The sequence below is a fragment of the Malaclemys terrapin genome, chromosome 16 (genome assembly GCF_027887155.1).
Source record: "Malaclemys terrapin pileata isolate rMalTer1 chromosome 16, rMalTer1.hap1, whole genome shotgun sequence".
Taxonomy (NCBI): domain Eukaryota; kingdom Metazoa; phylum Chordata; order Testudines; family Emydidae; genus Malaclemys; species Malaclemys terrapin.
This window is the reverse complement of record NC_071520.1, coordinates 3,145,859-3,172,762: the sequence shown is the minus strand read 5'-3', so window position 1 is coordinate 3,172,762 and position 26,904 is coordinate 3,145,859. Positions and strand designations below refer to the sequence as shown.

The 26,904-nt window shown below is 56.6% G+C and overlaps 1 protein-coding gene across 2 annotated transcripts; it reads left to right on the top strand.

Annotated features, from left to right (window-relative positions):
* Window positions 1–7,563: 7,563 nt before the first annotated feature.
* On the top strand, window positions 7,564–26,507 carry DDX54 (DEAD-box helicase 54). Of its 2 annotated transcripts, none has more exons than XM_054006302.1 (20): window positions 7,564–7,697; window positions 9,827–9,953; window positions 10,408–10,478; window positions 10,863–11,051; window positions 12,294–12,343; window positions 13,713–13,754; window positions 17,756–17,851; window positions 18,417–18,538; window positions 19,046–19,107; window positions 20,011–20,142; window positions 20,893–21,103; window positions 21,830–21,964; window positions 22,628–22,849; window positions 23,122–23,195; window positions 23,802–23,987; window positions 24,364–24,506; window positions 24,601–24,714; window positions 25,096–25,200; window positions 25,748–25,845; window positions 26,128–26,507. In XM_054006302.1, exons 1-20 carry the CDS (start codon window positions 7,599–7,601, stop codon window positions 26,367–26,369), a joined length of 2,520 nt encoding a protein of 839 aa, XP_053862277.1. In that variant the 5' UTR covers window positions 7,564–7,598; the 3' UTR covers window positions 26,370–26,507. The 2 variants fall into 2 exon arrangements, with proteins under 2 accessions (XP_053862277.1, XP_053862276.1); XM_054006301.1 differs by having other exon boundaries at window positions 9,824–9,953.
* The last annotated feature ends 397 nt before the right edge of the window (window positions 26,508–26,904 follow it).

Sequence of the window (26,904 nt, the reverse complement as noted above, 5' to 3'; positions counted from 1 at the left end):
TCCTGTACCCAAAGCCATGGCCGTGAGCCCACCCCTCTCAGTCTCAGACCCCACAGCCCCAAAGACATGACTGGCCACTCACGCTGTGACCCAGTTACAGGAATGAAGTCTCCAAAACTCTCTAGGAAGATAGAGGTGGGAGGAGCAACCCCCTTAGCCTGGCAGGCAGTAGTACGCATCCTTCCCAGTATGGCAGAGACCATGCCCATAGGCAGATAGACCCAGCCTAGCCCATAGGAGACTGGGGGAGGAGGAGGGGGGGAAGAGGATGCAGGCAACTGAACATAACAGGTGTTCATGAAAGGAGAGAGAGAGTGTGAGAGTGTGAGTTGGCCAACACAGTAGAGAAGACAGAGAGAGAGAGAAACCTAGGAGGAAGGAAAGAAATTCAGAACAGGGAGTCATCCTCATGGATCCAACCTTCTGCTAGGAGCTGGCCAGAGAGATGAGCAGCCCCACAAATGGCAACATCATGTCCCTTGAAGCCACAGCTTGTTTTGGTTTTTTTTAAACAAACCCACACGCAGCTAATGGGACGTCCCTGCCTGGAGCCAGGGGGACTGTGACCAGAGCCCTCACCAAACCAGACACTTATCTCACTGACAGAGACAGCTACTCTCATCTCAGCTGGACAGGTCTTGCCTGGCATCAGCAGTATTCATGCTGTCACTGCTCTCGCTCACTTTCCATCTCACCTCAGGGTTGGACTCTGTCCCCACGACTTCTTTCCCCTTGGTATTAAACACAACACAAGAGGAAAAGAAAAGCAATGGTGGCGAGGCTCTTCTTCTCGCTACTCCCGCACCCCAGGGCTCTGGCTTCAACCCTCCTCCCATTATGCCATCACAGCTACAATTAGAAATCACCCCTTTGCACCTACACCCAAAGGAGTCACTCTGCATAGGAGACTATTGTCTCTTCCCCTGGACTTAATACCACAGAGCTCCATGCCCAGCTTGCTCACGTCCTCTGAAGAAAACTAAACTGGGAAGAGCTGAGGAAGTGATTGCCATCACCGCTGACTCACACCCAGTGCTGTGAAAGGCAGAAAGCTCAGGACTGTTCACCTCTGCTTAGACGGATGTCCAGGCTGCTCAGGTTCACTTCTTCCCACTTCTCCTTTGGCTGGGGCTCCTTGACGATTCATCTGAAAGCGCAGGAAATAACTGATGAGCGAGACATCACTGCCCACAGCTCTATTGGTGCACGAGAGCTCACCCTCCCTCCGTCTCCGACAGGCTCTAGAGCAGCCCCACTCGATGAAGAGACAGAGCCAATGGGTTGCTTGGCCAGTCACCCCACCTCCACCACTGTAGTATCCAGTACGATTCTCTTCCCTCCTGCTAGATGGTGCAGGCTCTTGAGACCAAGCCTGTGCGGATGAATGCACACTTCACCTGCCCATGTCCTATGGTAGGAGACAGTACAAAGAGAGAGAGAAGGTGTGTTGGCCAACACAGTAGAGAAGACCGAGAGAGAGAGAGAGAGGCATAGGAGAAATTAAAGTAACTCAGCGCCTGGAGTCACCCTCGTGGATCCAAACTTCTGCTGGGGTTGGACACACCACTGCCACCAAGAGAGATGAGAAGTCCCCAAACCAGATACTTATCTCACAGACAGTGACAGCTGCTCTGCTAACAGCTGGACAGGTCTTGCCTGGCATCAACAGTGCTTGTGCTCTCGCTCACTTTCCATCTCACCACCGAGACGGACTCTGTCCCCGCCCCCCTCGCCGTCCAACACACACACACACACACACACACTTCTTTTCCCTTGGTGCCAAACACACCACAAGAAGGAAAAAACAAAGTTATCATCACACTCTGCTATGATGGCGAGGCTCTCCTTCTCGCATCTCCCACACCCCAGGGCTCTACCCTGAATCCCCTTTCCCATTATGTTGTCAGAGCTACAATTAGAAAACACCCCACTGCACCTGCACCCAAAATAGTCACTCTGCACAGGGGACTCTTGTCCCTTCCACTGGTCTTAACCCCACAGAGCCCTGGGCCCAGCTTTTTTTCTTTAGTACTGGGGCTCTCGTCCTCTCCTTCCTATCCCTCTTGGACTCCATCTGTGAGAGAGGACAGGGAAGTGTTACAAACACAGACACCCTCCCCCAGCTCTCTCTGTGTGCTGGGTTCACACCTGGTTGTCTCCCCAATCCTTGCCGTTGTCCAGCATGTCTCCCTCCACAGAAGTCACCTGGCCTCATCTTAGACTCCATCTTCATATTGCTCTTCTCCCTCCCAGAGCTCCTCAGACCTGTCTGTCCTCAGCTCTGCAGGCAGAGGGGAAGGGGCATCATGGGAATACACATGCCCCATTCCAGACACTACACAGCATCCACAGGGCTAACAAACCATGTCACCTTCAGCAGGGAACGGGGGTGCCTTGCACTCACTGGGCGGTGGGAAGTGGAGCGACCCGGCCGCAGCCCACTCCGTGCCGCCGGTGAGTACTGGGGGTTTGTCCCCTGCCCCCCAAGCCTGGGGAGGAGATGGGGCAGTGGGGAAGGGGCATGGGATGGGGAAGAGAAAGGGATGGGGGAAGTGGAGGCAGGGGAGAAGAGGCAGTGGGGATGGAAGGGTTTACGATCAATTAGCTCAAATTATAACAGGACCACCAACTCTAGTCTAGACAAAGCCGAAGCATGAGTCCCCCAGGCTAGACAGGACATGGATTTTTAATATAAAAGGAGGCAACATAAATGTATCTTCTCCCCCCAAAACAAACAAAAACAAACATACAAACAAAAAAACACCCAGGCCCCCAAATCTTCATGCCTTCTTTACACATCCGAAGAAAATCGAAGGCACAGTATCAGATATTGCCCCTTTACAGATCAACTTTAAAAATGAAATTATCCTTTTCATTCTCAATTACCCAAAATCAGGGTAACTGCTGACTTTGTGGGGCTGAAAGACTGGATCTGGGTGTGAAAATTTGTCCCTTTCCACCATTGCAAGTACATATAGAACAAAGTGCTGGGAGCACAGCAGAATAGGGTAGGGTAAGAGAAAGCTGATTAGGGGGAAGAGGCCCTAAGAAAAGTCTTGTCTTAAAAATAGCCACAGGATTGGTTTGTTTGTCAAGCTTTTTGAGGTTGTTTAAGTGAGATACAGTCCCACTAAAATAATCACGTAACGTCCACATTTTATACTACTTATGACTTTTTTTTTAAACATACTTGGAGCTCAAACTATGGCTCTAGTCCTGATATTACTCTCTCAGGATCAATTGTGGATAATTTCCACCACCACTTCCCTTTTGAGGAAGCAATAATTAAAAAGCTATTCAGGGACTGGGGTAGAATTTATGGTGCAAATTTAGGTCATTTGATCAAGAAGTTCCCAATATATAATGATTTAGTTGGAGATTGGTCCTGCTTTGAGGGATGATTTAGTTGGGGATTGCTCCTGCTTTGAGGGATGATTTAGTTGGGGTTGATCCTGCTTTGAGCAGGGGGTTGGACTAGATACCTCCTGAGGTCCCTTCCAACCCTGAGATTCTAGGATTCTATGATTCCCCCTGCATTATGAGCTGCTTTTAATTTTCAAAGTATTCTAAAATCCACATGCATAATGAGATTATCTAAAATATTGGTATGCCACAACAGGGGCAGTGGTGCAAGTTTGGAATAATTTGGTTCAGGCGTTCCTCGCATATTGTCCCCTCTCCCCCAATAAGAAGAAAATGTTAATATTCCAGTTGCTCTAAAACTGACCTGCATAGTGAGATTACCTTGAACAGTGGTATTCCACAACTGAAACTGAGGTAGAGAGGAACTGCCATTGAGATGAATGGGTCATTTCACACCACCCAGAGCTATTGGATTAGGGCTTGGCTACCCTTGCGAGTTAGAGCGCAATAAAGGAGCCCTGGGCACACTAGCTCACTACCTGTCCACACTGGCAAGGCACGTAGAGCGCTCTGACTCCACGGCTACAGCGTTGCTGGTTCTCCACCTCGGCGAGAGGAATAACGTTTGCTGCGCCTTGGCTACAATGCCCGGGCGTCAGTGTGAACGAGGTGTTGCATTACTGCGCTCTGATCGGCCTCCAGAAATGTCCCATAATCCCGTTAAGTCAAGTGGCCACTCTTGTCATTGTTTTGAACTCCTGTAGGAATGCGGAAATGCCCTTTCAAAGCTCCGTTTCTGACAGCCGACATGCAAACCATAACTGTGGAATGCTGTGTGTGAGGGAGAGAAAGATGGGGGGGGGAGGGGGAAGTCTGCTGCTGTCTGAACTTACAAGACAGCATGCTGACATGCTCTCAGCCCCCCAAAAACCCACTCTCTCCCCCCCCACATACACACAACACTAGGGCCGGCTTTAGCAAGAGCGGGGCCTGATTCCTGGGGGCGGGGCTTGCTGCAAGCCCCGCCCCCAGGAATCGAGCCGCGCTCTGGCCGAGGTTGCCGGGCTTGGGTCCGGGCTGGAGCTGCGCCGCGGGGGACGGGCTGGGCCCGAGCCGCGCCGCGGGGGCCGGGCCCGAGCCGCGCCACACTGCGTCGCGGGGGCCGCACCAGAGCCGCACCGCGCGGGCCGGGCCGGGCTGGAGCCGCGCGACCCGAGCCACGCCGCGCCGTGGGGGCCGGCATGCTCGGCCGGAACTGGGGCTGGACTGGGCCGCACCTCCCTGGAGCCCTTCTCGCGCCCCCCGCCTCCCCAGCTTACCTGGTGCTGCCTGCCCGCCCCTGCTTCTTTTCAGACTTCCCGCGAACCTCTGATTCGCGGGAAGCAGGGGAGGGGGAGGAGTAGGGGGGGCGGAGCGTTCAGAGGAGGGGAGGGGGGAGAAGTGAGCCGAGGGCGGGGTGGAGAGCTGCAGCGCGGAGCCCTCTTAGCGTGGGGCCCAATTCAGCCGAATCGGCTGAATCGGCCTAAAGCCGGCCCTGCACAACACACTTCCTGTCACACTCCCCGCCCCCCCCCATTTGAAAAGCATGTTGCAGTTACTTGCATGTTGGGATAGCTACCCATAATGCATCGCTCCCAATGCCGCTGCAAGTGCCGCAAATGTGGCCACACCAGTGCACAAGCAGCTGTCACTGTGGACAGACTGCAGGGCTTTCCCTACTGCGCTCTCCGAAGGCGGGTTTAACTCACAGCACTCTACATCTGCAAGTATAACCATGCCCTTAGACTATTCATCTCTCTGGAGCATCTTAATTCATCTGAGCACACCCCACTGAGATGAATGGGCCGTTCCACACATCAACAGCACTCCTGTACTGCAGCGGGCTGTGCAGAGCCCCTTCCTTTGCACTAGCTCCCTGAAGTAGATACAAAGTCTGGGGCTCCCTGCTATTCATCTTGCTGCCTGCAGCTGGTGGATGTGCTCGTCACAGCCCATCAATTACCATCCTCCTTTCTTCCCATGGCCCTTCCAGCCCTACGGGGGGCATGGTGGGCTAGGAGGAGGGCAGAGCTGGTAGTTAAAGTGGCAGATCATTCCTCTCCCAGAGGTGCCCTCCAATCATGCCCCCTCACTAACACCTCTTCCCCAGGAAACAAGGGAAACTAACTGCCCAAAACCATGGTTAATGCAGGTCTTGTTTACACTACAGTGCCTTTGCCAGTATAGCTATGCCAGTTAGACTCACCCCTTAGTACCCTCTTCAACTCAAGAAGTGTGTTTCAGATTCCTGCTGGCACTGCCGATCTGACCTGTCAGATTGGGTTTATATCTGCTGGTGAACCACAGCACCATTCATTAGGCTGTTCATTAGTTTTATATCAGTATAACTCCACTGATTTCCTTGGGGTTGCTCCTGATTTATACTGCTACAAATGAGGAGAGAATCAGGAATAGGCACTGACTCCGCAGGTGCTCCAGGGCTTCAACTCCCATGGAAAAAAATAGTGGGGGTGGTCAACTCCCACCAGCCACAACTGTTCAGCTGTTCAGCACTTGGCGTGGGGCCTCGGGGGGAGAAGGCGGAGCAGGGACAGGAAGAGGCAGAGCAAGGATGGGGCGGTGGGGCGGAGCACCCACTGGGAAAAATAAAAGTCAGCGCCTATGCTGGGGGGAGTCCTTTCTCCACACCACAGCCCTAGGGCAGCCTGCACCCCAAACCCCTCATCCCTGGCCCCACCCCAGAGCAGGTACCCCCAGCTGGAGCACTCACCCCAACCCTCTGCCACAGCCCTGAGCCCCCTTCTGCACCCTGAACCCTGCCCCACCCCCGAGCCTGCACCCCCAGCTGCAGCCCTCACCCCCTGCACCCAATCCTCTGCCCCATTACTAAGCCCCCTCCCACCCTCCGAACCTCAGCCCCTCTCTCGCCACACTTCACCTCCATATTGGTACACATAACAAAAGTAATTCCACACATGGATGGGAAAAATGAGAGGGAACGTTGCCCTCCACAGAGGAGGATGTAGGTTAACACTGAGGAGAAATGAGCTACCAGGGAGGGGAGATGAGCCACCAGCGAGGAGATTCTGAGACTGTTACCCAGGCCTCTGTGAGATTTGAACTGGCAACCCCTGTATTCTGACACTACTGCTCTAACCCTGGGAGCTCCAGAGCTTGGCAGACGGAGGCCGAAGGTTAACGCTGAGGAGAGACGAGCTACCAGGGAGGGGAGATGAGCCACCAGTGAGGAGATTCTGAGTCCAAGACGGCTACCCAGGCCCCTGCGACGTTTGAACTGGCGTTCCCTGCAGTCTGAGCCCCCTGCTCTCGCCCCCTGGGCCCAGGTGCTCTTGGCAGAGGGAGAAGGTAAGTTAACACTGAGGAGTGGTGAGACCTCTGCTCTAACCCCCTGAGCACATGCAGCTGGCTGGGTCCCCACGGGGCTGCCAAACAAGGTCTCAAGCACATAGGATGGTCTGGCCTTGACCTTGTAGCTCCTCTGGCCCTCGCGTAGGAGATGAATCGCTTGGATTCCAGCTCCATCCAGGGCTTCATTGCCAAGCTGACTCCGCAAAGCATCTCGGGCCAGGGTCCATGTCCAGCAATGAACCCTGCCTGAAGTCCAGGAGAGTCCGGTAAGGACCTGCAGACAGGAGCAGGGCCAGCTCCCTGGGGGTGCCTGTGACGGGGGAGCCGAGGTGTCCAGCTGCAGACGCAGGTGTAGACGCGAAGGAGAACCGAGCAGAGACGAGGAGAAGGACAAGGGAGAAGCGCCGCTGCAGGAGGTCCCTGGGGCGGAGAAGGGAGACGGTTGCACACGCACAGGGCATTTTTAGGGCTGGGGATCTGCCATTGTTGGGGCTCTGAGGGATCTTCCGCAGGGAGGGGGATTGTCAAAGGCAAAACCCCCCCGTGTCTCTTGGCTGGGCCCGCGGGAGAGGCTCAGACCGCCCCGCGCCCCGCGTCCACCCTCGCCAGAAAGCGCCTCGCGCTCCAGCTGCGCCCGGCACCCAAAGTGCCCAGGGCCCCGCCCCCTGAGCCGCGCGAGCCCCGCCCCGCGAGCCCCGCCCCGCGCGCGGCTCTGCGGGCCATACCATCTCTCCAGCCGGGGGGGACGGGAAGTGCAGCCCTGTGTTCCCCGCTAGAGGTCGCGGTGGTTCAATCCGCCCCAGGGGCGGGGCCACACGGCGTGTCGGAGTCCGTCGCGTGCTCTGCCCTCCGCCCGACCCGTAGCCATGGCGCCGCGTCGCCGCCGGCCCCCTCGGGGCCGCGAGCCCGAGCCCGAGCCGGGCGAGCCCCGCCCGGGGCCTACGGAGGGGAGCCCGGAGCGGCCGGTGAGCGGAGCGGGGCGGGGCGGGGCGTGGGGGGAGCGGCCCGAGCCCCGGCTGGCGGGGGGTCCGGAGCGGGGCCCGGCCGGGCGCTGCCTGCACGTGGTGTCCGGCCCCGGTGCGTGGGCGGCCGCAGGCCGAGGGCGGCTTTGCCGAGTGACCAAGTCACGGACCCAAACTTCCGGTGGCCTCTGGGTCAGGCCGGAGCACGGACCGCCCCGCCCCGCCCCGCCCCGGAGGAGTGCGATTGTAAATGCTCTGGGGCTCCCCCCCCCGGTCCCGGTCCCGGTCCCGGTCCCGGTCCCGCCTGGATCTCGTGCAGCACAAACACTGAGTGACGCTCGCGGGCGCGGCGCCGGGGAGTTCCGTGTGCCATGCAGGGAACGACTGGAGTGCGCTGGGGGTTGGGCTCCCAAGGCAGGAGTGGAAACCCCTCTCTAGGGCAGTGGTTTGCAAACTGCCGGTCAGGACCCAGTACTGGGTCGCAGCATGTCAGGCACTGGGTCCCTCGGGTCAGCCGACCGGGCTGTTAAAAGTCCCGTTAGTGCGGCTGCCTGGCTGAGGCAGGTTAGTGCCTACCTGCGCTGGCACCGCACTGCACCCTGGAAGCGGCCAGCAGCAGGTCCGGCTCCTAGGCGGGGGGACCACGGGGCTCTGTGCGCTGCCCTTCCCCGAGCATCAGCTCCGCACTCGCATTGGCCAGAAACCAGCCAATGGGAGCTGGAGGGGGGGGGGGGGGCAGTGGCTGCAGGTGAGAGCCACGTGGAGTCACTTGCACGACTCCGCCTAGGAGCCAGACCTGCTGCGGGCCGCTTCCGGGGTGCGGTCCGTGGTGCCAGGACAAGCAGAAAGCCTGCCTTAGCGCCACCGCTGACCGAGAGCCACCCAAGCTAAACCTGCACCCCAACCAGTAATGAGCTCCCAAAATCCTAAGAACCGCTTCCATACCGGGTCCACTCGCTCCAGGTTTTCGGCAGCAGGTCCTTCAGCCAGACCAAGTGAAGGACCCGTCGCCGAAGACCCGGTAGGGAACCGTGCGGTGAGTACAAGCCCCACGTGCCTGTCTTCCCCCACCCCCCGCATCCACCCATCTGACCCCAACCTACGTCCTGCCCCTGACTGTCCCCCTCAGAACCGGCAAGTTTCTCCCCTCCCCCCCCAGGGTAGCAGCAGCAGCCCTGGGCTCCGGGGGCTATCTAAAGGGCTGGAGCTCCCCTGCTTCTACCGCCCCAGTCCTTTAAATAGCCACCGGAGCCCTGGGGAAGAGGCAGGGCTCCAGTGGCTATTTGAAGGGCCGGGGCGGCAGAGGCAGCTGGAGCCCCGGCGTTTTAAATAGCCCCTGGAGCCCCCCGCTATCCCAGGGCTCTGGGGGCTATTTAAAGGGCCTGCGGTTCCCCTGCTTCTACCTGCCCTTTAAATAGCTGGGGAAGCAGCGGGGCTCTGGCGGCTATTTAAAGGGCCGGGGCGGTAGAAGCAGTGGGAGCCCTGGACTTTTTAAATAGCCCCCAGAGCCCCGCAGCCCTACCTCAGGGCTCCAGCAGTGGGGCTCTGGTGGCAATTTAAAAGGCCTGGGGCTCCAGCCCCTGCTGGGAGCTCCAGGTCCTTTAAATTGTTCCCCTTGGGAAGCCAGGCCACCCCGGTACGGCACATCGGCTCTCCCCGGTATGCTGAACCGGGGTGTACCAGCTTCACCTCTGCCCAACCCCATCCACCACCACCCCGACAGACCCCCGGAACTCCCACCCTACCCGGGGTGGTGGTGGACGGGGTCGGGCAGAGGTGAAGCTGGTACGCCCTGGTTTGGCATACCGGCAAGAGCCGATGTGCCGTACCGGGGTGGCCCGGCTTTTCCAGGGGGACCCCCTCCCGCACCTCAACCCCCAACCCCCTCCCACAGCCCAAACCCCCATCTCCGTTGGGTCGTGGGCATCAACAGTTTTCTTCAACTGGGTCGCCAGAAAAGAAGTTTGAAAACCACCAATCTAGGGAGTTCTAAAATAAGACTGGACAGATAAGGGAAAATAGGCTGCAAGGACCACTCCTGTCCTGACTGGGCTGGATGATCTAAGAGCCCTCTATCATGACCTGAAATGACATTGCTTTTTGCATGTCTGCCCTTTCTCCATCGTCAGCAGGCATCCAGTAAGATCTTACCCGCCTTTCCAACGCCTGATTACTCCTCTGACGTGGAGCCAGACACTAGAGAGATGGTACGAGCACAGAACAAAAAGAAGAAGAAATCTGGGGGCTTCCAGTCTATGGGTGAGTGAAATGGATGGTCATAATTCTGAGGGCAGAAATGGAAGTTTGATGAACATGGGGCGCTCAAACTTAGCTCGACTCAGGGCCACCTCAGCAACTGGTCAAGGCCTGAGTACCAGGCAGAGGAGCACATTGCCGGTGTATTCAGAAGAAATCGCGTGTCCCAGCATGCATTGAGGCTCCTGCTTGGATCAAAATTGGGGTTCTTTTTCTTTGCCTTCTGGAATTTGAACCTCTACGTCACATTTTTTTGAGCTTTTTATCTGCAACTATTAGGGTAAGAAACTTTTTTAATGAAAGCTGAGGTTATTCTCTAATCACATGACTCCGGAAGGTGGGATTTTAAGTAAAAAACAATAATATTGTGAGACTTGCACTAAAATAGTTGGTAACACTGCACCCTTGTTATCCAAGGGCCATTTAATATTGTGATCATATTTGTCTTTTCTCGTAGGCTTGAGTTATCCCATATTCAAAGGGGTCATGAAGAAAGGCTACAAAGTGCCTACGCCAATCCAGCGAAGGGTAATGGACAGGCTCTCATTGCTCCAGTGTAATTTTTATGGGGTGTATGTTTGTTAAAGGTCATGGGGGGTTTCCGTAGGTAATTTCTGCAGTGCTTTGTGGGGTTGAGGTGGGAGGTGAATCTCACTGTGCTGGTGAGCCTTAGCCACGTCTGGCATGTGGATTCCACAAGGCCCAGTGTTAGCAAAGTTTCCCCAACACCCCTGTAACCTACCTGTGGAACTCATTGCCACAAGATGCCATTTAAGCTAAGAATTGTAGCAGGGTTCCCAAAAGATATGGATGTTTATGTGGATTATGAGAGCATCCATAGATACCCCAGTGACTGGCACAGGATAAGAATCCTCCAGCTGGATTGGAGCAGCATCTGTTCTTGTCTTGCAGACCATCCCTGTGATCCTGGATGGGAAAGACATGGTGGCCATGGCAAGGACCGGCAGTGGGAAGACGGCTTGTTTCCTCATCCCCATGTTTGAGAAGCTGAAGGCGCACAGTGCCCAGACGGGAGCACGAGCCCTCATCCTCTCGCCAACCCGCGAGCTTGCCTTGCAGACTATGAAATTCACAAAGGAGGTAGGGAATGGAGGAAGCAGCATCAGCTGATCAAGGAGACTCTGGAACTGGAGTAGCTGGGAGCTCTCTCACAGATGGTACATGGAGCTTGTGTTGATATGGAGAGGCAATATAGTGCAGTAATTGCTAAGGGACAGTTTCTTGCATGACATAACTAACCTGTGGAACTCATTGCCACAAGGTATCTTTGAAGCTAAGAATGTAGCAGGGTTCCAAAAAGATATGGATGTTTATGTGGATTATGAGAATGTCCGTGGATACCACAGTGATGGGCACAGAATAAGAATCTGAATAGAATAGAACTAGACATGGTAAAAAAATGAGGGTGAGATCATCAGGCTTCAGGACATAAGCTGAGGTTAGGCAGATGGTGCGCCTGTAGGCGGGTTTTTCTATATTGTCCACTAGAAGGTTCTTTGCATCTACCTTTGAAATATTTGGTCCTGCCAAGAGACTAGACTGGGGTGGGCAAACTTTTTGGCCCAAGGGCCACATCTGGTTTGGAAAATTGTATGCAGGGCCATGAATGTAGGTCTGGGGCAGGGGGTTGGAGTATGGGAGGTGGTGCAGTGTGCAGGAGGGGCTCAGGGCAAGGGGTTGGGATGCAGGAGGGGTGCAGAGGCCGCAGGGACGTGGTGCCAGCCGCTTCCAGGAGCAGCGCGGGGCCAGGGCAGGCAGGGGGCCTGCCTTGGCTCCGCTGCACCGTGGGGCTGGCAATCCCACGGGCTGGATTGCAAGCCCTGAGGGGCCGGATCCGGCCCACAGGCCATAGTTTGCACTCCCTTGGACTAGACAAAGAGCAGATGGATCTTGGGTGTGATCCAGTCTGGCTGCACTCCTGTGGTTTAGCTCACAAGGACAGCCTTCAAACAGAGCTGTGGTCTGTGCATGGGTACTTTCCGTAATGCTGCAGGTTGAACAAGTAGCAGCAGCCGCTGCACTCTGTCTTTTGAGTGCTGATGGCTGGGTTGCTACGTGGGCCTCCTACTGCCCCTATGGAGAGCCCCCGACATCGCTGGTCTTGCGGGGTTAAAGACGGAGGCAGGTTGTACAAAGGGAGAAGTAGCCGGATCCAAAGTCTTAGCAGCTTCAGTGTGTTCGTCCCTCCTGAGACAGCCAGGCCTCTTGCGCTGGAGTAGCCCTGGCTGTTGAGGTGAAGGGTCCCATGGTTGGGAATGAGGGGAGGGGGAGCTGGAGGCAAGATTAGGACTGACGGTAGATGCGGTGTGTTTTGTTCTGCAGCTGGGCAAGTTCACAGGCCTGAAGACTGCGTTGATTCTGGGAGGAGAGAGGTAAGCCAGTTGCAGTCTGCCCCTAAAGCGCCGGCGACTGCAGCAGTTCGCAAACCCTTGTGAATGTTTTGTCAAATGTATTTTTCCCTAGAATGAGTCAATGACAGTAGAAACTTGTGAAATATTGGCTAGCTCAATGCCCAGATGAAATATTGACCTGGCTCAGTGACACTGCAGTGGGTGGAAACATCACAGCTGGGTCTACAGCCAGATTGCCAGGACTGAGTCTGGGCCCTTCAGGGGGTTCCGTAAATTTTAAATGAATTTTTATAGAAGTATATTGGCTCCTTTCAGCATCGGGACCTAGTCCCAGCTTTTGGCCCAGCTACTTGTATTTGTGCTTTCCCGGCGGGCTGGTGCGCGGCGAGCGGTTACCGAGACGGGGGCGGGCTGGTGCGCGGCGAGCGGTTACCGAGACGGGGGCGGGCTGGTGCGCGGCGAGCGGTTACCGAGACGTGCGCGCATGGCGGGTTGGTGCGCGGCGAGCGGTTATTGAGACGTGCGCGCATGGCGGGTTGGTGCGCGGCGAGCGGTTACTGAGACGTGCGCGCATGGCGGGTTGGTGCGCGGTAAGCGGTTACTGAGACGTGCGCGCATGGCGGGTTGGTGCGCGGTAAGCGGTTACTGAGACGTGCGCGCATGGCGGGTTGGTGCGCGGTAAGCGGTTACTGAGACGTGCACGCATGGTGGGTTGGTGCACAGCGGGCAGCTACCGAGACGGGGGCTGGTTGGTGCACGGCGAGCGGTTACCGAGTCGGGGGTGGGATGGTGCGCGGCGGGCGGTTACTGAGACGTGCGCGCATGGCGGGTTGGTGCGCGGCGGGCGGCTACCGAGACGGGGGCTGGTTGGTGCGCGGCGAGCGGTTACTGAGACCGGGGGCGGGTTGGTGCGCGGCGAGCGGTTACTGAGACCGGGGGCGGGTTGGTGCGCGGCGAGCGGTTACTGAGACCGGGGGCGGGTTGGTGCGCGGCGGGCGGTTACCAAGTCGGGGGCGGGTTGGTGCGCGGCGGGCGGTTACCGAGACGGGGGCGGGTTGGTGCGCGGCGGGCGGTTACCGAGACGGGGGCGTGGCTGCTGTGCATTGGGCTCAGGGAGGATTTCAGAAGCATGGCGCAGATGAAGGCCCCCATTGGGCAGCTTGCTGCTCTCTGGCCAACCTGTTCCTCTAGAACGATCCCTGGGAAGCTGGGCTCAAGGATCAGGCTCCGTCTCAGCCTCTTTTGCAGAAACCAGGTTGAGGGCGTGAGGGGCTTGGCAAAGTGCTTGTGGCTCAGTGACCTACCTTGGAGCTTCTTGTCACTAGGGCTGTGTTATGGCTCCCCCTGCTGATCATTATTACCAGCACCTCCGATTCTCTTTCTCCCCTAGGATGGAAGACCAGTTTGCAGCTCTGCATGAGAACCCCGATATGTGAGTCTTAATGCTGAGGGGCAGCGACTGTGTTCTCCAAATGGGGGGGGGGGGGGGAGAAGGGTCACAACAGGGGATGGGGCTCATGGGTGGGTTTTTCTTCTTTCTTTGGTGCATTGAGACCCAAGACGCATCCCACACAACCCATCCTCTAGGACTGCCCCGCTGCTTTTTTCTCTTCTGTAACTTACCTGGAGTATCTGTGATTGGGAGAGTTGGGTTAAGCTGTCATGACTTTCCTTTCCCACCCCCCAGGCAGCATAGCCTCACCTGTATTATTTCATAGGGTACATCTACACTACAGGGGGGAGTTGATTTAAGATATGCAAATTCAGCTACGTGAATAGCGTAGCTGAATTCGACGTATCGCAGCCGACTTACCCCGCTGTGAGGACGGCGGCAAAATCGACTTCTGCGGCTTTCTGTCGGCGGCGCTTACTCCCACCTCCGCTGGTGGAGTAAGAGCGCCGATTCGGGGATCGATTGTCGCGTCCCGATGGGACGCGATAAATCAATCCCCGAGAGGTCGATTTCTACCCGCCGATTCAGGCGGGTAGTGTAGACCTAGCCATAGACTCATAGACTTTAAGGTCAGAAGGGACCATTATGATCGTCCAGTCTGACCTGCACAACGCAGGCCACAGAGTCTCACTCACCCACCCACTCCTGTAACAAACCCCTAACCTATGTCCTTAAATCATGGTTTAAAGACTTCAAGGTGCAGAGAATCCTCCAGCAAGTGACCCGTGCCCCACGCTGCAGAGGAAGGCAAAAAAATTCCAGGGCCTCTGCCAATCTGCCCTGGAGGAAAATTCCTTCCCGACCCCAAATATGGTGATCAGCTAAACCCTGAGCATGTGGGCAAGACTCAGCCAGCACTCAGGAAAGAATTCTCTGTAATAACTCAGATCCCACCCCGTCTAACATCCCATCACAGGCCATTGGGCATATTTTCCACTAATAGTCAAAGATCAATTAATTGCCAAAATTAGGTTATCCCATTATACCATCCCCTCCATAAACTTATCAAGCTTAGTCTTGAAGCCAGATATGTCTTTTGCCCCCACTGCTCCCCTCGGAAGGCTGTTCCAGAAATTCACTCCTCTGATGGTTAGAAACCTTTGTCCAATTTCAAGTCTAAACTTCCTGATGGCCAGTTTATATCCATTTGTTCTTGTGTCCACATTGGTACTGAGATTAAATAATTCCTCTCCCTCCCTGGTATTTATCCCTCTGATACATTTGTAGAGAGCAATCAGATCTCCCCTCAGCCTTCTTTTGGTTAGGCTAAACAAGCCAAGCTCTTTGAGTCTCCTCTCATAAGACAGGTTTTCCATTCCTCAGATCATCCTAGTAGCCCTTCTCTGTACCTGTTCCAGTTTGAATTCATCCTTCTTAAACATGGGAGACCAGAACTGCACACGATATTCCAGATGAGGTCTCACCAGTGCCTTGTATAACGGTACTAACACCTCCTTATCTCTACTGGAAATACCTCGCCTGATGCATCCCAAGACCGCATTAGTTTTTTTAATGGCTATATCACATTGGTGGCTCATAGTCATTCTGTGATCAACCAATACTCCGAGGTCCTTCTCCTCCTCTGTTACTTCCAACTGATGCGTCTCCAGCGTATAACAAAAATTCTTGTTATTAATCCCTAAATGCATGACCTTGCACTTTTCACTATTAAATTTCATCCTATTACTATTACTCCAGTTTACAAGGTCATCCAGATCTTCCTGTAGGATATCCCAGTCCTTCTCTGTATTGGCAATACCTCCCAGCTTTGTGTCATCCACAAACTTTATTAGCACACTCCCACTTTTTGTGCCAAGGTCAGTAATAAAAAGCTTAAATAAGATTGGTCCCAAAACCGATCCCTGAGGAACTCCGCTAGTAACCTCCCTCCAGCCTGACAGGTCACCTTTCAGTATAACCCGTTGTAGTCTCCCCTTTAACCGGTTCCTTATCCACCTTTCAATTTTCATATTGATCCCCATCTTTTCCAATGTAGCTAATAATTCCCCATATGGAACCGTATCAAATGCCTTACTGAAATCGAGGTAAATTAGATCCACTGCTTTTCCTTTGTCTAAAAAATCTGTTACCTTCTCAGAGAAGGAGATCAGGTTGGTTTGCACGATCTACCTTTTGTAAAACCATGTTGTATTTTGTCCCAATTACCATTGACCTCAATGTCCTTAACTACTTTCTCCTTCAAAAAATTTTGTAAGACCTTGCATACTACAGATGTTTCCTTTCTTAAAAATAGGAACTACGTTAGCAATTCTCCAGTCATATGGTACAACCCCCGAGTTTACAGATTCATTAAAAATTCTTGCTAATGGGCTTGCAATTTCAGGCGCCAGTTCCTTTAATATTCTTGGATGAAGATTATCTGGGCCCCCCGATTTAGTCCCATTACCTTGGATGTGGTAATATCTGCCTCCATGTCCTCATTCCCATTTGCCATCCTACCATTATCCCTAAGCTCCTCATTAAAGACTGAGGCAAAGTATTTGTTTAGATATTGGGCCATGCCTAGATTATCCTTAACCTCCACTCCATCCTCAGTATTTAGCGGTCCCACTTCTTTCTTCTTTGTTTTCTTCTTATTTATATGGCTATAGAACGTTTTACTATTGGTTTTAATTCCCCATGCAAGGTCCAACTCTACATGGCTTTTGGCCTTTCTCACTTTATCTCTACGTTTTCTGACCTCAATAAGGTAGCTTTCCTTGCTGATCCCTCCCATCTTCCACTCCTTGTAGGCTTTCTGCTTTTTCTTAATCACCTCTCTGAGATGCTTGCTCATCCAGCTCGGTCTACAACTGCTGCCTATGAATTTTTTCCTCTTTCTTGGGATGCAGGCTTCTGATAGTTTCGGCAACTTTGACTTGAAGTAATTCCAGGCGTCCTCTGCCTTTAGATCCCCAAGTTCTTCAGTCCAATCCACTCCCCTAACTAATTTCCTTAATTTTTTTAAGTTAGCCCTTTTGAAATCAAAAACCCTAGTCCCAGATCTATTTTTGTTTATCCTTCCATTAGTTTGAATTGAATTAGCTCGTGATCACTCGAACCAAAGTTGTCCCCTACAACCATTTCTTCTATGAAGTCCTCACTACTCACCAAAACCAAATCTAAAATGGCATCCCCTCTTGTTGGTTCAGCAACTACACCTCTACCCTGATATAACACTGTCCTCGGGAGCCAAAAAATCTTACCATGTTATAGGTGAAACCGCGTTCTATCGAACTTGCTTTGGTCCGCCGGAGTGTGCAGCCCCCTGGAACACTGCTTTACCGTGTTATATTCGAATTCGTGTTGTATCGGGTCGCGTTATATTGGGGTAGAGGTGTACTTGGTGAAGGAATCCATCAGCTATCGCATCCAGGAAAATCTGAGCCCTATTATTATTACTAGCACTTGTCCTCCAGTCTATATTTGTATTGTGGTAGCACTTAGGAGCTCTCGTCCTATCCGCTGGGCGCTGCGCACACGCAGAACAGGCTCGCAGGTGCTGCACGCAGTGGGTCTGATTCTGCACTCGCGGTGTAAATGGGAAGTGATGGAGTCACAACCTGTAAAGCCTGTGTGCTGAGCAGAGTCAGACCCAGAGCCTCCCTGTGTTTCAGTGAGCATCAAGAATAGCATCCAGTGGGGGCTGCCTGCTACTCCACACCTCTTAAGAGCATCTTCCTATGTGTATTTCTGGGGGGAGAGCAGAGACTGGAGATGGGTCTTCCTGGAGTGGACCTGTCCTCTGAATGTCCTTCTTGGCCTGGCAGAAGTGGGCTGGAGAGGCAGGTGGGATGGGAGGGGGTTGGTTGGGAAGAGCTGCCTTGTCCTATTTTTCACCAGAGTGGAGAGCTGCAGCTTCCCCAGCTCCATCTCTCTGCACCAGGACAGGTGGGTGCCTGGGTGTGGGTAGCACCTTGGCCCTGTCCTGGAGTTGTGGGCAGCTGGGTGCCTGTGCCCATTGGTGTCTGTCATTCCAGAATCATTGGCACCCCGGGGCGCCTGATGCACGTGGCTGTGGAAATGAACCTGAAACTGCACAGTGTGGAGTACGTGGTGTTTGACGAAGCTGACAGGTCAGTTCATGACATTGCCGTAGCTGAGATTTCACCTTGGGGCATTTGTCAGCCCCTCTGTTCCCAGGGGCTCCCAGTAGGACCCTCTGTCAGCCAAGTGTGACAGCTGCACCACCAGGGAGGAGATGGGGCTTGGTGCCGTGGCTGCATCCCGTGGACACACAGGTGTGAGTGTGGATTCCCAGTGCCACAGATGGGGAGAGCACTCAGCTACGACAGGCAGATGAGTGAGATGTGAGGCCAGTGGGGGAAAACAGACCAGGTCAAGGATCTTGGGAAAGCAACCAACTGGTGCAATGATGCCCTTTCTTATCGGCTGATGCTGGGCTAGATCTTCCACTTGCAGGGCCAGCGCAGGAGCTGGCATGTGGGATTCTAGGGCTCCTGGGTGTTGGATTTAAGGGCTTGTCCTGGGAGGAAGCAGCTTGTCCCGGTGCATGGGGATATGCAGTCCCCATGCGAATACTGCTTTCCTGGGTGCTGCGTGGGATGGTAGGGCCCCAGCGGTGGGGGTGGCTTGCTGGGTTGTGTGGCTGCTGACCTTGGTGGTGTTGACCCCCCTCAGGCTCTTTGAGATGGGGTTTGCGGAGCAGCTGCAGGAGATCATCGCCCGGCTCCCCGAGAGCCGCCAGACCCTGCTTTTCTCTGCCACGCTCCCCAAACTGCTCGTGGAGTTTGCTCGGGCCGGTAAGGAACATCCCCCACTCAGCCCCACACGGGAGAGATGGGGGGCTAGATGGGGAGGGCGTAACAGGCTGAATGGCAGGTGAGCTAAGAGTAGTTTTAGCTGTGCTGACTTGTCCTTTTTGGGGAAGGGAAGGGTTACCCACCTGCTGTTGCCCTGTTCGCCCCAGGCCAGGTGCATCCACACTGCCTGTGTCCCACCTACTCCTTTCCTCTTCAGTTCAGGGGACCTTGCCCTGTCTCTTGCAAAATGCATTTTAGTGCTTGTGAGAGCAGGCAGCTAATTAAAGCTGGGGCATGGTACACTGCGGGCTCCAACTCCTCCGCTGGCACATCCCCCCCTCCTGACCTGCAGCGCCCCCTGCTGGGCCAGTCCAATATGCCTTTCAGAAGCTGTGATAGCCCCACTGTACGTGTCTATCCGTGAGTCTGCTACCTTGGCCTGTTCTTATCCAATGTGAATTCAGGCGCCCCTTGCCCTGGGCTCATGTTCTCCTACCTCATTCACAGGTCTCACTGAGCCAGTCTTGATCCGGTTGGACGTGGAGACCAAGCTCAGTGAGCAGCTCAAGGTGAGATGCGCTTGGGAGTCTTCAAGGCTATTGAGTTTGGGAGGGCTGGGGTAGAGGAGATTGGGGCCGTCCCTGGGTTCTGGGCCTGTACAGCACCTAGCAACTTGGGTCCCTGGTCCATGTCTGGGCCCTAGGCTGTAGTGCAATACAAATAACAACTTCCTGTTTGTCTGAGCTCATGCCAGCAGAGCTCTCAAGCTCCAAAGAGCACTGCTGTCGGCTGGCACTGGGGAAGGAGGTGGAGGACCAGCTGTATGAGTTGTATGGCCCTTCCTCCTCAGCCCCTGCCGGGAGGGCCCCCATGTGTATATGTGCCTGCCCTTCTCTGGACTGCTGTATTTCACAGCTGCAGGCAGTGTGCAGCGCCCCTTCCTGGGGCTAGTAACTGACGCTAGGGTGAACGAGGTGCTACTGTGAGCCTGATCCCATCAGGAGCCTCAGTTAAGTGTGGCCCTGACAGCATTAGCTGGTGTTGGCACCTGTAGGCAGACTCGGGTAGAACCTGAGCCCAGGTGAGGCAGACGGACTTTCAGGGTGGTTCCCCCAAGCCTCCAGGGACTCAGTGTAGATTGGAGGGCAGGGGAAACCTTCCATCCCTTCCCATTAGCCCCAAGAGGTGCTTTCCAGACAGGGCCAAAGAGCTGCCCAGCCAGAGGTCCCAGACAAACCGAGGGTGGTGGGCTGCAGCACAGGGCTGTGTTATTTCACTGGTAGCCTCTAGAAGCCTCGGTGGTGGATCAGGACACCGTGGTGCTGGGCGCTTTACAGCACCTGCCTCAGTCAATTGAAGAGAAAGCACAGCCTGCGTTGTTAGCCCCAGCGTCTCTGGCTTGTGACGCTTCCAGGGGGGTCATTGAGGGGGCAGGGAGGGACTTCCCACCTCACCCCTCTCTCCGCTGGCAGCTGGCCTTCTTCCATGTGCGCGCAGATGACAAGCCGGCCGTGCTGCTGCACCTGCTGAGGAGCGTGGTGAGGCCGCAGGATCAGACCGTCGTCTTCGTGGCCACCAAGCACCATGCGGAGTACCTCAAGGAGGCAAGTCGGGGAGCCAACGCGCCATGGGCCCAGCCCTACCGGTGCTGCGCAGGCTACTGGGCCTGGGCCCGGGCCTGGTGGAGCCGTGGGAGACGTAGCGGGGTGGGGATACAGGCAGTGCTGAGACCAAGGCAGAAGGGGCAGCTCTCACTAAACCCTGCGGAGAAGGGGGAGCTGCTGGGGGTGCTGCTTCCCCAAGGCAGGGAGGAGGGGGAAGGAGCACTCTGCTTCTGTGGCTGCTGCAGGCCTCTGGCTGAACAGGTGCCGGAGCAGCATACAGCAAGGTTGGTGTGCTGGGGGGGCCTCCTGCCATGCACCAGGTGGCAGGGGAGACCTGGGGGCTCATCACCTGGCTCCAGTTCTCTGTGTGTGTGGTCGGAGTCGAGCCAAAGTTTCCTTCCCAAGACAGGCCCCTGCCTGAGCTTCCACTGACTGACTCCTGTGTCCAGGAGATGCCAGGGAGTGTCAGAGGCTGGTGCTGGGCTGCCAGGAGAAGGAGGGGCATTGCCGATGGACATTACAGCTCTCCAGGAGGGTGGCGTGGCGAGGTCTAGCATGCTGCTGCTTGGCCAGCCTAGTACATGGAGGAGGCAGGGATGCCGAGGGGAGGGAGGTGGAGCCTATCCTGAAGCTGCCAGATGGAATCTCTCTTCCCTTGGCTCTGACTTACATTGAGGTCCCCTGGTCTCTGGTTCTCCCCTGCTGGGGGCCTGGGCGCTGACCTCTGCTCCACCCTCCTCCTCCCTCCAGTTGCTGACAGCGCAGGGCGTGAACTGCACCCATATCTACAGCTCCCTGGACCAGGCAGCCCGGAAAATCAACATCGCCAAGTTCGTGCACGGCCAGTGCGCAGTGCTGATTGTTACCGACGTGGCTGCCCGCGGCATTGATATCCCCATGCTGGACAATGTCATCAACTACAGCTTCCCTGCCAAGCCCAAGCTGTTCCTGCACCGTGTCGGTGGGTCTCTGGGGCTGGCTGGGCTGTGGGAGGGAGCTGGGCTCTAGGGCACAGCCACCTGTCCTGCTTCAACTGATCTGCTCCCTCCCGCCCTGGTCACAGCTCCGCCAGGCTGGTAAATGCCATGGAGGAGGGAAGCCTCTCCACCCCCAAGTGTTCTCCCCCGCTGGGCAGCCACGTGCCATTGCCGGGACCCATTGCTGCAGGGCGTGTTGTTAACACCTGTCCCAGCCTGGACTCCCTGCTGCTGAAAGCTGTCTGGGCTGGAGCCCTCATTCCGGGGCTGGGCCCTGCCCAGGACACTGGAGGAACGCAGCATTTCAGGGAGGGGCACAGGAAGGTCTCAAATCTCAGTCTGCAGGGCAAGGCCCAGGTAGCCAGCTAGGCCAGGCCCAGTGGGAGGGGCACCGTTTGCCGGATCCCTTGAGAGCAGCGGAGTACATGCTGAGATTCACCATCTGCAATGGGCACGAGAGAGCGAGAACACCGTGCCGTCATCCAGCTCTCCCCCGGATGAACAGCGTGATCCCCGCTGAGCGTGGGGGCCAAGCTTGGCTTCTTGGCCTCGGTCCCCTTAGCAGCTTCCCTGCCCCTGACCAGAGTAGGCACATTAGCCAAACCCGGAGTCCGTGGCTGTGGTTCCTAAGAGTGGCTCCACACTGGCTGAGCCAGGGCCAGCAGCCCTGGAGTTAACACAGAGCTATTCTGCCTTGCTTTCCCTCCCAGGCCGCGTGGCTCGCGCTGGCCGCAGTGGCACCGCCTACTCCCTGGTGGCATCGGATGAGACCCCATATGTCTTTGACTTGCACCTGTTCCTGGGGCGCCCGCTCACCCTCGCCAGCCCCCACGAGAAACCCTCAGGTAAGGTCCATCTGGGCACTGGCCCCCCGTCCCCAGTGCGGGGGGTGGAGTTGGGGGGGGGGAGGGGAGGGAGCTCTCACTGGGCATTCCTGCTGGGGCTGGGCTTGCCTGGGGAGAGCCACGCCATGGCTATGGTGATGATACAGCCAGCCTCGCAGGAGGGCTGGGGCTCACTCCCCAGTCTGGGGTGAGGAAGCACCTTGTCTCTTACAGGCCTAGATGTCTGTGCTGGCTAACAAAGGGGTGATGGGAAGCTCTGGCAGCGACACCGAGCTCCCCTGCATGGCAGGATGTGCTGATGGGAGGGTGACTTTTGCTGCCAGAAGCCCTGTCTGCAGATACTCCACCCTGGCACAGGAGTGGGAAGTCTGGGACTTGGAGACCATAGGCAGGGGATGCTCTGGATGGAGGCAGGATGTGGAGAAGAGATCAGCTGTGTATGTCTTTAAAGGTTCCAATTGCTCCACCCCTCTTAGCCTGTGCCTTGTCCCAGTGGGGCCCAGCTCCTCCCTTGCAGAATGCTGTTGCAAAGGCCACTCTCCAGGTCCCTGAACTGGGTGCAATCTCCGTTCTCCCCATCCCAAGTGGACACATGGGATGGGCTGACGCATGGGACCCCTGGGGAGAAGCTGCAGGTCCCGAACCCTTTCTGTCCCGTTGCAGACGGGGATGGGGTGTTTGGCAGAGTCCCCCAGAGCGTCATCGATGACGAGGAGTGTCTGCTGTTCACTGACCACGAGAGCTCGCTGGATCTGCAGAGCCTGCGCAAGGTGTCGGAGAACGCGCACAAGCAGTACCTGAAGTCCCGTCCTGGCCCCTCGCCCGAGTCTGTCAAGAGGGTGAAGGAGCTGGACTTCTCCCTGCTGGGCATCCACCCGCTCTTCAGTGAGTGCCTGTCTCTGTCTGCGCCCTCCTGGCACGGCGGGAGCTGCAGCGGGGCCCATTGGGTGAGGCTAGGGCAGGAGCTGCTCCTGCACTGTTCCCTACCACACTTCCTGCTGGAGCAGTGGGGCACTCCCCATAGCCAGTGCTCGTCCTGCTGGGGGAGATTGGGCCTGGAACAGCTGAGAGAACGCTGGCGTTTCCTGCTTGGATATGTATTAGGCACTCACTGTTCTGTGTCCCCCTTCCTCTCTCTCTGGGCTCCTGGCTCGAAGGTTCTTGCTTTGGGGAGGATGAGCTGGAGAGACTGAAGTTCGTGGACAACATTAAAACCTACAGATCCAAAGCAGTGAGTACAAGCCGTGATCTGACACCAGGCCCCGTGCCTATTCTGTGGGGAAGGGCGCTCACGCCAAAGCTGCCAGCGGCATTGCCTCGTGTCAGAGCGAGGGGGCTGGCCTTTGCTAGCCCCTGACTTGGGCGTGGTGCCAGGGCCAGCGACCCAGCCAGAGTGCCACTGAACTGAATCTTGTCCATCCACCTTGGCAGCCCAGAGAATGAGGCTCACCCCTGGGGGGGAGGGGTAGCAATAACCCTCGCAGCACCTCTGTGGTGCAAGGGAGTGTGCTTTAGGGATCGATCGCTGCCCCTCCACTGAGATGCAGCTGCCCAGGAGTTTAAGGTGGGAAGCAAGGAAGCTGGCACTCAGCTGCAAGTACTGCTCCTCAGGCTCTGGGAAGATGCTTCCGGCCTGCACCAGGGTTGCTGGGATGCTGCTGGGCCAGCTCCCTCGCTGTGTTACAGGTGCTTAATGAACAGTTCCACCAGCCCCTGGGACCAGAGACCGCCAGGTTGAACTGCGAGCCCAGCAGACAGCTCCGCCTGCCCCCAGGGAGAGCGAGGGGAGGGGTCTCCCAGGGTACACGTCGCTCACGGGTTCCATCTCTCCGACCAGACCATCTTTGAGATCAACGCCACCAACAAGACCCTGGCCAGCGATGTGATGCGAGCCAAGCGGAGCCGTGACCGCAGCCTCATTGACAAGTACCAGAGGGGGCAGCAGGAGAGACGGGCTGGGGCTGCGCTGGGGGGCCAGGACCCAGCAGTCCCTGCCCCTGAGGAGGAGGAAGCAAACCTCCAGGTATGGACTTGGAGGGTGCCAGCTTCTCAACCACATCCACCACAGGGCCTGCCTGGGGACTCTGGGAAGCAGCCCGCCTGGCCGGCCCCGAGCCCTGCACTGTGTAGTGTCAGCCCATGGCTGGGGGCATCAAAGGGCTGGCTAATGTCATGGCCCCGGTAACACTTGCCGGTCTGTGTGTTGAGATGGGGCTGGTGTGACTGTGCCGGGGACAGGGAATAGTTTGTACAATTGGTAGCATTGCACAGCGGCAGGGGTTGGGTGGGCATCTGTATCCAAGGCACCAACTGGGTAAGCTGGCTTAGCGGGTCCTGCCTGGAGAGTAGGGTGGGGGGTTGGCTGTGGACCTGGCCCTCCTGTCTGATCTGTGTCCCAGGAAGTGTTCTCCGCCGTGGTGGGCAGGAAGCGGAAGCGGCACCAGGTGGGAGAGGGCCTCAGGAAGAAGCAGCGGCATGAGGCACAGCGGGATGAGGAGTTCTACATTCCCTACCGGCCCAAGGACTTGGAGAGCGAGCGGGGGTGAGTCACTTTGACCAACGCCCCCAGCGGCGGGATCCCCTGATTCTCCCAGCTCCCCGAACGCCTCTGACCTCTGCCTTTCACCCGTGTCCAGGCTGAGCATTGGCGGGGAGGGCAGTGCCTTTGAGCAGCAGGCTTCTGGCGCCATGCTCGACCTCCTGGGAGACGAGACCCACAACATGAGCAAGACCAAGCAGCTGCTCAAGTGGTAAGTGCCTGACCTGTAGGGGGCAGCAGCAGTCCAGCGAGAAAAGGCTCCTGCTGTGGGGAGGGCCATAGGGACAGCTGCCCCTCACACAGAGCACTCCCCACCTGGCGGGGGCCCTTTGATCCCCAGCAGGCAGCACCAAATGGTGGATTTTGCCTGATCACCCTGTCCTTGCTCTGTTGAGGGCTGGGGGTGTGAGTGCCACGGTGCCAGCTGAGGGTGGGATTCTCTCCACCAACCAGTTGGGCTGGGACTTGATTGCTTGTGCCCCTGGGGCTTGGGCGGAGAGCGCTCAGTCTTCCAGGTGGGGCTGATCGATGAGCCCCCATTTCTCTCTCCCCCGCAACGCCATTCCACCCCGCTGCCCTGCCTCCACTCCAGGGACCGCAAGAAGAAGCGGTTCGTGGGGAAAACTGGCCAAGAGGACAAGAAGAAAATCTGCACAGAGAGTGGCAGGTACATCAGCGGCTCCTACAAGAACAATCTGTATCCTTCCAGACTGGGGCTGGGCTGGGGCACTCCTGACAGGCCGGGGCAGGGGCGGAGGCAGGGAGTGACGTGTATCCAGCCATGCCCAAGGGGCTCTTGCTCTCTGTCCTCCCAGGGCTTCCTGACTGCAGGGCAGCGTGGCGACTGCAGAGGGTGCACGTCTGAAGGGCAGGGAGCAGCTGTTTCCAGCAGCAAGGGGCGGGGCACTTCTGTGGCTGCTGCAGAGGGGCAGAGGCAATTCCAGTTTGCAATAGCAGGATGGCGTGGCTGCCTGCTGGCCGAGCTTTGCAGCTGGGGATCTTATGCGCTGGGGAGGTAGGAGCCTGGGCTTCCTTCCAGGAAAGTCTTCTCCCGAGGGAGAAACCGCGGTAGCAGGCACAGGGGAGAACGCTGCAACTGCCAGCCCCAGCCTGCCGGGCCCTCTTCCTTCCCGATGCCTTGGGGCCCCGAGCTTGAGAAGGGAAGCGCAGGGATTGGGATTAAGGTGAGGGGAGACATCGCGGAGGGCTTGCCTCCCAGCCCTTTCCTTAACCCGCCACCCCAGCTATGAGAAGTGGAAGAAGAAATACAAAGTTGAGGAGTGGGACTCCGAGGAGGAGGCGGGGAGCGAGCCGAGAGGCGGGGCGCACCGCAGGGGCAGAGGTGAGTGCCTGGGGGTGAAGGCCCTGCCCTGTGCAGACATTGGTGCCTGGGGGATCCAGGCAGGCTGATATACAAGATAGCGTCCACATCACTGCTGGCTAGAGAACTGCTACCACCCTGGAGCCCAGCCGCTCTGTGTGCCAGCCCTGTTCCCTGCTAGAGTCCATTCCCCTTGGCATGGCTCTCTAGCTCAGTCCCTGAGCCAGCGTCCTGGCCCCAGGGCGAGGTGCCTGTCGGGAGCTGAGCAGGGGGAGGGTTTTGAGTAACTCATTCCCCCGGCAGGAGGCAAGCGGCTGGCGCCCGCCCCCGGAAAACACGGCTCCCAGCAGGGCAGGGTGCACTCGGAGCTGAAGAACAAGCAGCAGATCTTGAAGCAGAGGAAGCGGGTGGCCAAGCAGAACTTTCTGCAGATGGGCGGCCTGAAGCGGCTGAAAGGCAAGAAGCGGCAGCGGGTGCAGGAGCTGCGCAGGACGGCGTTCGGCCGGGGTGCTGCCAAGAAGGGGAAAATGAGGAAAAGGATGTAAAGAATGGAGCGTGGGAGGGCAGCAGGCCTGGTCTGAGCGAAGGGCTGATTCCCAGTCATCTCCCCTTGCTGGGGGTGAGCTGCCCCATGCACACTCTGCCCTGGGCGGGTGCCATTAAAGGACATTGGTTGGTTTTCAGTTTCTGTTGGATGTTTGTCTCGAATGCAGCTCAGGGGCGGCGGGAATGCTGGCCAGGGAACAGAGCTGGGCAGGGGCAGGGCAGGCCTGGCTGCCTGTCCCTCTAGTCAGTACCTCCGGAAAGTTTCCAGCAGAAGCTGTTATGGTTGCTGAAAGATGGCCCTCGTCTGGACTGGTTTTCACCAATTACTCACCTCTTCTCCCAAAGGATGTTCCTGACATTGCATGAGGCGGCTTTTAAAAGCAGTTTCTGATCATCGCACCTTCCCTCCCCCTCCCCTGTGGACAGCAGCAATGCTTGCTGCTCCCTGATTTCATTTGTTCCTGGAGAGCCCACTCTCCAGAAAGTGTAAGCTAGACCATGCATGAATTTGACCTCAAAGCCCCCTGTGCCGAA

Excerpts from the sequence above, each read along its gene's own strand:
- DDX54 (XM_054006301.1), top strand. The coding sequence starts at position 7,599 with ATGGCGCCGCGTCGCCGCCGGCCCCCTCGGGGCCGCGAGCCCGAGCCC. Across the intron at positions 23,988-24,363 it reads AGGAGGAAGCAAACCTCCAG|GAAGTGTTCTCCGCCGTGGT; the intron begins GTATGGACTTGG and ends TCTGTGTCCCAG. Across the intron at positions 25,201-25,747 it reads GGCTCCTACAAGAACAATCT|CTATGAGAAGTGGAAGAAGA; the intron begins GTATCCTTCCAG and ends CCGCCACCCCAG.